Source organism: Haplochromis burtoni, unplaced genomic scaffold, assembly GCF_018398535.1.
Source record: "Haplochromis burtoni strain Fernald_Lab_line unplaced genomic scaffold, NCSU_Asbu1 Contig_306, whole genome shotgun sequence".
Lineage (NCBI taxonomy): Eukaryota > Metazoa > Chordata > Actinopteri > Cichliformes > Cichlidae > Haplochromis > Haplochromis burtoni.
Genome location: NW_024582667.1, coordinates 282727 through 293023, shown reverse-complemented (window position 1 = coordinate 293023; position 10297 = coordinate 282727). Strand labels below are relative to the sequence as shown.

Here is a 10297-nt window from a genome sequence, read left to right as displayed (position 1 = left end):
GACAGCGAGACCTGGAGGGGCGTGATTGGGAGGAACGGCCTCTCTGATCTGAACCCGAGTGGTGTTTTGTTATTGGACTTGTGTGCAAATCACACTTTGGCCATAACGAACGCCTTGTTCGAACATAAGAGTGTCCATAAGTGCACGTGGCACCAGGATACTCTAGGCCACAGGTCGATGATTGATTTTGTAATCGTATCACCAGACATGCGACCATATGTTCTGAACACTCGGGTAAAGAGAGGGGCTGAGCTGTCAACTGATCACCACCTGGTGGTGAGTTGGATCAGGTGGCGGGGGAGGATGCTGGACAGACCTGGTACACCTAAACGCGTAGTGAGGGTGTGCTGGGAACGTCTAGCAGAGGCCCCAGTCCACGAGATCTTCAACGCACACCTCCGGCAGAGCTTCAACAGCATTCTGAGGGAGACTGGGGACATTGAGTCTGTGGGACTCCGGAGGCAGCCGACAGGTATCGACAGGCCAAGCGAAATGCGGCTCGGGCAGTGGCTGAAGCAAAACCTCAGGTGTGGACGGAGTTCGTAGAGGCCATGGAAAAAGACTTTCGGACTGCCTTGAAGAGATTCTGGCAAACCGTCAGGCATCTCAGCAGGGGAAAGCGGTGCTCTACCTGCACTGTGTATAGTGCTGGCGGAGTGCTGATAACTTCGACTGACAAAATTGTCAGGCGGTGGAAGGAATACTTCGAGGACCTCCTTAATCCCACTGACATGTCTTCCGAGGAGGAAGCAGAGTCTGGGGATGAGGGGAATGACCCGCCAATTTCCGGAGGCGAGGTCACTGAGGCAGTTAAACAACTCCTTGGTGGCAGAGCCCCTGGTGTTGATGAGGTCCGCCCAGAGGTCCTGAAGGCTCTGGACGTTTTAGGGCTGTCCTGGTTGACACGCCTCTACAATGTTGTGTGGAAATCAGGGGCAGTACCCCTGGACTGGCAGACCGGGTTGGTGGTCCCCATCTTTAAGAAGGGGGACTGGAGGGTGTGTTCCAACTACAGGGGGATCACACTCTTCAGCCTCCCTGGGAAAGTCTATGCCAGGGTGCTGGAAAGGAGAGTTAGTCTGCTAGTCGAACCTCGGATACAGGGGGAACAATGTGGTTTTCGTCCTGGTCGCGGAACACTGGACCAGCTCTTTATCCCCTCAAGGATACTTGAGGGTGCATGGGATTTTGCCGAACCAGTCTACATGTGTTTTGTGGACTTGGAGAAGGCATTTGACCGTGTCCCTCGGGGTGTCCTATGGGAGGTGCTGCGGGAGTATGGGGTGTCCGGCCAATTGCTACAGGCCATTCGATCCCTATACAACCGTTGCAAGAGCTTGGTTCGCACCCGGTGGGTGATGGGCTCCACCAGGACTGCCCTTTGTCACCGATTCTGTTCATAATTTTTATGGACAGGATTTCTAGGCGCAGCCAAGTGGCGGAGGGCTTTCACTTCGGTGGCCTCAGAATCTCATCTCTGCTTTTCGCGGATGATGTGGTTCTGTTGGCTCCATCGGGTGAAGGCCTCCAGCTGACACTGGAACGGTTCGCAGGATCAGCACCTCCAAATCTGAGGCCATGGTTCTCAGCCGGAAAAGGGTGGAGTGCCCACTCGGGGATGAGTTCCTGCCCCAAGTGGAGGAGGTCAAGTACCTCGGGGTCGTGTTCGCGAGTGATGGGAGAAGGGAGCCGGAGATCGACAGACGGATTGGTGCGGAGGCTGCAGTGATGCGGACGCTGCACCGGTCCGTCGTGGTGAAGAGGGAGCTGATTGTAAAAGCGAAGCTCTCAATTTACCGGTCGATCTACGTCCCTACCATCACCTATGGCCACGAGCTGTGGGTAGTGACCGAAAGAACGAGATCGCGGATACAAGCGGCAGAAATGAGCTTCCTCCGAAGGGTGGCTGGCCTCTCCCTTAGAGATAGGGTGAGAAGTTCGGCCATCCAGGAGGGACTCAGAGTAGAGCAGCTGCTGCTCCACATCGAAAGGAGCCAGCTGAGGTGGTTCGGGCATCTGACAAGGATGCCCCCTGGACGCCTCCTGGGTGAGGTGTTCCAGGCATGTCCCACCGGGAGGAGGCCCCGGGGCATACCCAGGACACGCTGGAGAGATTATATCTCTCGGCTGGCCTAGTAACGCCTTGGTGTTCCCCCGGATAAGCTGGAGGAGGTGGCTGGGGAGAGGGAGGTCTGAGCTTCTCTGCTTAGGCTGCTACCCCCGCGACTCGGCCCCGGATAAAGCGGATGAAGTTGGATGGATGGATGAGGTTTATATGTGGACCAAACTGTACATATGAAGGCCATATAAGACATACATTTTTGATTTAATTAATAATTCATAAGTCAGCTGCTCCATGATATTCTTATTTCCACAGTGGCCTTAAGTGAAGTTAAGGACATTGTACCGGACCAATATCCTGTACTACACTGTGTACTCACTGAACAGGATATTGGTCATCTTTCAAAGGTAAATTATTTTTGGGACTATGTAAATTTATTATTCTGATTGCAAATGAACAGTGCACACATCCTTTACTGCTTTCTAAAAATACTCACTGGGCTTGTTGTCCTTTCCCTTGCTCGTCACACTGAGCGTGTGGATGTAGAGACGAAGATACCAAGGCACCGAGTCCAGCAGCAGTACAGGGAAAGACCTGTATGGGTGGTTGTTGTACATTAATGTGTGAATCTCTCCTGTCTGCAGCCCGTATCCAGCCACATAACGCTCAGCATGGAGCAAGGGACGCAGCATTTCACCTGAGGACAGAAAGTCAGACCGATTTTAATAATTCACTGGGTGTAAAACAAATGTGACAATCAAAAAAATGCCTTAAAAATGTGTGAAGTGTGTGCATTTTATTATCTTGTTCTTGTTTCATCATACATTCTTCAAGACAATATTCTGACTATTATACACAGCTTTATACATTATACAGTCTCTACTCTTCTGGCTCACCCTCATTGGACTTCCATCGAATCAGCAGGTTGAGGGAGCGCACAGTGCCAAAGGTGGTTTCTTGGGTCAGATCGTACACAGAGAAGGTCCGTCTGTCTCCCAGCACCACTGCCTGGCTCAGCAGGGAAGTGGCTGGGCTGAGCTCAAACTGCTCCCCCTGCAAAATAAAAACAGGTTTGTTCCAATCATAACTCTTACAGAGCTTCAATAATAAATTTGACATTATCTATACATCCAAGTAGTGCCGTTTATCAACAGATAATCCACTAGATCAGCAACACCTCCATGTTCATATAGCTGTCACAATTCGATGTTTTGTATTCTAAGGTTTGAATTATCTAATGATTTAGATTTACATATTTTATATTAAAGGAAAAGCTAACCTGAGGGTTGTCTGTGATGTCGATATATAGTTTACTGGAGGAGGCCAACGGACAAGCTTCTGTCAGGGTCCGAGAGAACATCTTGAACAAAGACCACTCTGAGGGAAGAGACAGCTTGAATTAACAAAAGCCAGGGGAATGTTACCAAAACCCAAATATGGGACAGAGAACAAAAAAAAACGTGCTTTCGCTCACCTCGTTTGGTCTGTCCAGAGTTGTGCAGGTCAAAGACTGAATTCAACGTCTGTCTCAGCTCCCAGGATGTGGTTTTGCACTGCCAGTCCTGACACACGGACCTGATGTGCACTGCCTGGGAATGAAAACTGCTGTGGAAGAGTTTCTCTGACTTCAAAAGGACAGCGAGACCAGCCTGTTCGGAAAACATAGTGAGGAGAAAACTTAATACGCTAACAGATGGCATTGATGTCCCGCGCTTTTTTAGGAAGAAAAATGCACATGTAAAGGGGGGGACATTTACCTTGGATCCACATGGCAAGAGTTTCTTCCAGGGTGTCAAATTCTCTGTGCAAACAATTTCTCGTGGGAGGGTGGCATAGCGAAGGAAGCTGTGGTCTGTCACTTTAACACACACACACACAAATATTGCATATGCAGTACAGTGAGTCCTGGGGCATCTGCAGTGCTGTAATGGGTATTCAACTGTCTAACATGCACCTCAGAATAAGAATATCACATGCCCAAATAAAATCTAATATATATATTAAAAAAACAGGCACCTGAGTACAGGTAAAGCACTCATTTTATTGCAAAAGGTTTCTTTAATGCAAACAGGACCTGTGTAAAAAGTGTTCATCTGTTTACTTATTCCCAAACAACAACAACAAAAAACCACAACTAAACCAAGTTTCTAACGGGGTGCAGCACACCTGATAAGCCTGACAATCATATCACCTGTAAAGTCGACCATTTGCAGTAACATGAGGTGTAAAATCACTAGAAACTAGGGCTGGGCCATATTATACCGTTGACAGTAATACTGGTACAATGCTAGGCAACGATAAGGAAATAAAATATCGCGATAGAATATGGGTAAAACGCGCATGCGCAGTGCCTTTGCACATGGCAGAAAAAGCATGGCAGCAACAGAGAATGAGAAGGGAGAAAGCGGATCGTTGAGTGAAACGGATGAACCACAATTGGTTTGTAAAAAATGGTGCAACTTCAGTGGTGTGGAACTGGTTTGGCGTTTGTCCATCAGATACCCACCAAAGCACTTTTTTTTTTGTAGAACATGGAAGCGGGCCGTCGTTTTTGCCGTATTTGTCGGACTAAGGTGCTCGTAAATCTGGGAGTAATCTGTGTCCTAAACTCCGCTCCCTTCAGGTCCCAAAGTCAAACGAACACTGCAGCATCACTAAGAGTTAAAAACTGTCTAAATTCTTTCATCTTTAATAAAACGATCAGAATTGCTGCTTTACCAGGTGTAACTATGAAGTTTAACATCCAGGCATCCATGAAAACAGAATTTATTACATTTAACGGAGTTAGAAGTTAGCAGGAAGTTAGCGGAAGTTAGCTCGCTAGTTTTGCTAGTTACCTAAGTATGATATAGCATGTTCTGACTGAGAGATTTCTGAAAAAATCAAACGTACAGCTCTGCTATCATTTCCAACATAAATGAAGACAGGAAACTACACAGCAGTGAGGTTTGTAAGGTTACTGAAGTTGGGCTAGGTGGTATTTAATGATGTGCTAGGTGATCGCTAGTGACACAGCTATGTTAGCATAACATAAACAGTGAAGCTGGAGGATGAACGCTAACACTTTTCCACTCGTGAAGGTTCCTGATGGTTAGGGACAAATGCAATCGCATGGCAGGATGCTGTAAACAGACCAAACTTCAGTCAGGAGAACAACTGAGATAATCCATCCACAATAGAAGGTTAGTCATTAACATACTGCAACAACATGGGAATAGAGCAGCTGTGATAGAATACAGCATTAATGAATCAATGGTACAGAAGTGGAGGAAGAAGAAGATGAGTTGAATAAAGTTTGATTTATCTGACTGCTTTGTTTCGCTTAATGTGTCTTATAATCCCGTGCACCTTATGGTCCGAAAAATACGTATTTGACTTTTTTATTTGGCACACTGCAGTTTAATGTTGCAAAGCATCTCTTTTTAACTTCAGTGGATATTATACATGGTTATGCTCAGGATATGTCAGCCCATTTCTACTGGAAATGCCTTTTGGTTAAACTTTCAACAGGGAATTTGCATTTGCACTGTTAAATTTTTTATACAGCTTTAATGCACATAAAAAACAGCTGCTTGTTTAAGTGAAAATAAATGGATGGGGGGGTTTTTTTGCGCTAGTAAAGTTGCGGAGTTGTATTTTGTCTTGCATCAATTATATCGTCAGTTATATGGTTATCGCAAATTTTCAAATCTATATCGTGATTAATATTTTTGGCCATATCGCCCTGCTCTACTAGAAACAATAGTTTAAAAAACAAAACAAAAACCAAAGCACATGTCTAGGTTAGATGAGGAAGAAGGTTATTGCACTAAATCGCTGAGACTCAATTGAAATTGAAAGAAATTTGCTACACATGGTCGTTTGGAACAAATGAGAATCTTCCTAGAGGTTGCCAACCTTTCAGAATTCCTCTAAGAGCACTTTGAACAGTCATCAGTGAGGTTAACAAAAGTTTTGAGCAAAATATTCAAGCTACCACAGTGTTTGTGACTCTGACAGACACAAGGTAAAAATGACAGACTGATCTCCAGTAATCTGAAGCACTTTATCGCAGCTGATGCTGTTAAAGTTGTATGAATCATAACTGACCAGTGATGGAACAAGTTGAGAAGAGGATTACTGCAAGAGGATTTTCTCTAGCACTAATTCTGTATAATAACGTGATATTAGACAGTTCAATGGTGGCTGATGACACAATTAGCTTTTGCAGAGGTTCATTACTAGAGATGTTACTCTAAATGCAAAAAGGAGACTGACTGTACCGTTGCCTAGTCCCAGGGGTTTGAAGGAGGCACTGGGCTGAACAGTGTTGGTGGAGTCAATGAAGTTCAGTGATGCACAGAAGATGCCTGACAAAACATTGGTTAGCTCCTTCCATGTAGCATCGACACTGGGAAAGGCAAAAAAAGGCATGTGGAAATGTTAACATGATTTAGCAAAGGTAGGTTAGGCAGGTGATATTGTATCGATACAGGGTCACCAAATATCGATACTCTGAGAATATAACGAACAAGAGGGTTCATCACATGCACCACCATCCTGAGATGATGTTAGCTGAGCAAACTTGCATTAAATTCAATGAAATTCACATTTAATTGATGTATCATCTGAAACAGATTGCATGTAATTCAATCGCAGACTGATGACAGATTATCTCCGTCTTAATGCAACAAGTTTGTGGCCAGTTTTTACTGAGAGTTATTTTGCTGCATAACTTTTTACTGCAGCAAAAAAACTACCTCAACTGTCTGCTAGTTCGGCATATGCTTGAGAAACATCACTGTCATTATAAGAACTAAAGGAAAAACACAAAAGCAAAAACAGCAAGGACGGTTATGGATGAGCGAAACAATCCTCTACTTGTCTAGTCTGCATGTCAATGTATCCTTGGTCCACATACTGAACTCCCAGTTGCCGTTGATGCCACCATTGGAGTGTCATGTGTGCATGGTAGAGATGGCACGATACCACTTTTTTATGTCCGATACCGATACCGATATCATAAATTTGGATATCTGCCGATACCGATATGAATCCGATATAGTGTTTTTTAATCAACAAAACTGTTTTTTAAAATATCTTGCTGCATTTTGCAAGTCATCAAGTTCATACTCAAGTTTAAAACAACAACTACACTAAAGCTATTCTGTTATACCTGTATCAAAAAAAATATTTCATAGTTCAGCAATACTGATCAATCTAATAAACTTAAACCTACACCATCCTCCCTATTCTGGTATTTTAAAGAGTACTTAGCATAAATATTAAGCAACCTAACTAATAGGGTTCCAACTCCCAGCAACAACAAAAATAAATAAATAAAAAATAGGGAACCACCCCTCACGCGCCACCTCATGATGCTTAATCGACGTAATCAACCTTAATTTGATGCAGTGTGAAAAAAAATGCACAGAAATCAATTATTTTTCAAGAAATATTAAATAGATTCAACATCTTTCTTCAACAAAATTGCAGACTGCACAGATGGTACCTTCCCAAAGGAAAAAGTACTATAGCTTACTAGGGTATATTAGACTTAATAGTTACTATATACAGTAATTGACTTCTATTCATTTTACATCAAATTAAAACTTTGGGTGTCAGATAATTATTTATTAAAAGCTGAGACATTTTAAATGAGAATAAGAAAGAAAAGTATGTCTTTGTGCCCCCTTTTCCCTGTTAATGCCCTATCGGCCCCCCTGGCTAAACTTTGCTAGATCCGCCCCTGCACAGTTACCAGCGTCAGCTACGTAGAAAAAGATCCTGGTGTAGAAAGTAATATTAAATAAATTCTAACAACAGCTTATCAAGCTTAAACGTGCTGCTGTTGTTCAGCCGCTGGTTTCCTCTTTCTGGTGCAAAGTGGGCCAAAAACAAACAAGAGAGACTCGCGACAGAAAAGCCGATCAGCTGATCATTAGCAGTTTCAGATTGAAGTAGCAGCCGAGAGCGAGAGGCAGTCGCTCGTTAAGCTTAACGCAGGAATGCTTTACAAACATTCAGAGATGGACTTACACACTTGCTTTACTTCTCTCGGGGATAACTTTGTCGGAGATGAAATGCCGGGTTGCTAGCGAAGCTCCACATGCTATCCAGACCACCGACAGGTCCCGCATGCCACAGCCGCTCTATCACGTGATGCATACTGCTCCGACGTGCTAACGTTCTGAGGTGAGTTACGGCGTGTTGCAAGTTTTGTGAGGTGCTTTCGTGATATTTAATGGATCGGATTACATTTTTTATTTTTCTCCGATATCCGATCCAGTAATTTAGGTCAGTATCGGACCGATACCGATACGTAATATCGGATCGGTCCATCTCTAGTGCATGGTAGATTAAAAATGCTAAGGCATAGAAAAAATGTTTACGAAAGCAGGTTAATGAATGTGTTTGTGAATAAGGCTCATAGTAAGAAGGGGCTTTAAATGCTCAGAGTACAAAAACACTATATAAGTACGGGTCTGTCTCCCCTCCCCTTATTAATCCACACATTCATTTCATCTCTGTTGTACTCACTCTGTCACTGAGTCTTGGAACCAGACCCAGAGCTCAGCTCCAGGTGGGGATGGTATAAAGGGTTGCCCCCACTGCATGGTCCTCCAGTAACCTTGTGTAAAAGAGATGTGCAGTTCTCTGACTGAGAACTTGGAGATGACCTGGCCCAGAGACTTGGGGAAAAGCCGGTAGTGGGACACTGAGAAATACAACAACGTGGTTTAGAGTTAGAAAGACCAAACATTGTTGTAACTTTGAGAACAGGAGAAAGAAAATCTTATTGAATTAATGTGGGGTGTATTAAACTCGTATAATATTTCCAATAATGTATAAATACTCCTGAAACCAACTAAACAGGAACAGACGCAGATTTTAACAGGAAGGGGATATCAATAAATGAACAAAAATATGGTGATTTATAAAAGAAAGTCAACTGACGGAAAATGCAGATGCCCTATCACGTGGTAATCTTTTTAATGTTTCAATCTGACAGATTATAGGAGCATCGAGAAGCAAAAAATGAACCCTCATTCCGAAACATTTAAATGCTTGTCATTTTATACATTTACAGCTTTTCTGTCAGCTATTCGACAGACTCAAGTATATTCATAAGTTACTTCTATAAGAAGATAAAACATTTACATGTGTGTATTTTCTTATTCGTGCCTAACAGAGTGTTATCTCCCTACTAGCAGTTAGCTTACCTTTGTTTTCTCTCATGAAGTCTGTGTCCCACAGGGTGCGGAACTGGAAGCTGGCATAAATATCTCCGGAGTGCAGAGGTCTGATGACCAGCTCTTCTTGGAAGTCGTCTTTAGGCTGTGGTACCGACGAAGGTACCACTGTTTCAGGTGCAGAAGTGCCCTGAATGTCGGCTGCAGCATCAACCGTAGCGGCTTCTTTAACCTCGGTTGCTTCCCACCGTCTCTCCTCCACCGCGGGCTGGTCAGCCGTTTGTTCCGCTGTTTGTGCATTATGGTCAACCCCACCGTGGTGGTCATTAACTGGCGTCGTTTCATGAATGTCTGCGACAACAAACACGGACAAACTAAAAAGAATAAGCAGCCAAGACCAGCAGCTGCACCTGTGAGCAGCCATTTTTCTCGAGGCGGTGGTTGACTTCCGCGTTAACGCGTCATGAGTAGAATCAGCCAATGAGCTGCTTCCATATGGAGTCATTCTTGGCACTGACACGAGGCTGCTTTGATTTAATATATATATTTATATATATATTATATCTATATAATATCTATATATCTATATCTATATATATATATATATATATATATCTATATATATATATATCTAATATATATCTATATATATATATCTATATTATATATTATATATTATATTATATATATATACATGTATATATATATATGTATATATATTATTTTAAGCAAATTCTAAAATAAAATAAAGAAATACATTTTAAAAGCGATCAGTTACATGTGAAGGCGGTATGGAAGCGGTATGGCAAATTATAATTTATATGTAGATTAGATAAATTATATTTATATCCATGTGAAGACAATAAATGAATCCATAGATAAATGTAAACTACAGTAAATGCACATAATGTGTCATATGTCAATTTGTGAATTGTAACCAATTAAACAATTACAGGCCTGAAAATTCTCAATTAATTTAGCCTATCAAACGTCTGCCCATCTTAATCTGTCATTTTACAGCATTACCAATGCTGCTTGCAAATATATTAAACCTTATAGACCC

General features: G+C 42.9%; 1 protein-coding gene across 1 annotated transcript in view; it reads right to left on the bottom strand.

The window, feature by feature from the left end:
• pigt (phosphatidylinositol glycan anchor biosynthesis, class T) overlaps positions 1-9694 on the bottom strand; it is a 13563-nt gene extending 3869 nt beyond the window's left edge. Inside the window, exons 1-8 of the mRNA XM_005948297.3 lie at positions 9265-9694; positions 8582-8759; positions 6325-6452; positions 3820-3920; positions 3537-3711; positions 3342-3439; positions 2959-3115; positions 2559-2759 (exon numbers count right to left, since the gene is read on the bottom strand). Coding sequence (XP_005948359.2) covers positions 2559-2759; positions 2959-3115; positions 3342-3439; positions 3537-3711; positions 3820-3920; positions 6325-6452; positions 8582-8759; positions 9265-9658 — 1432 coding nt within the window. The 5' untranslated portion in view covers positions 9659-9694. The remainder of the gene's footprint in view (positions 1-2558; positions 2760-2958; positions 3116-3341; positions 3440-3536; positions 3712-3819; positions 3921-6324; positions 6453-8581; positions 8760-9264) is intronic.
• Positions 9695-10297: the final 603 nt, after the last annotated feature.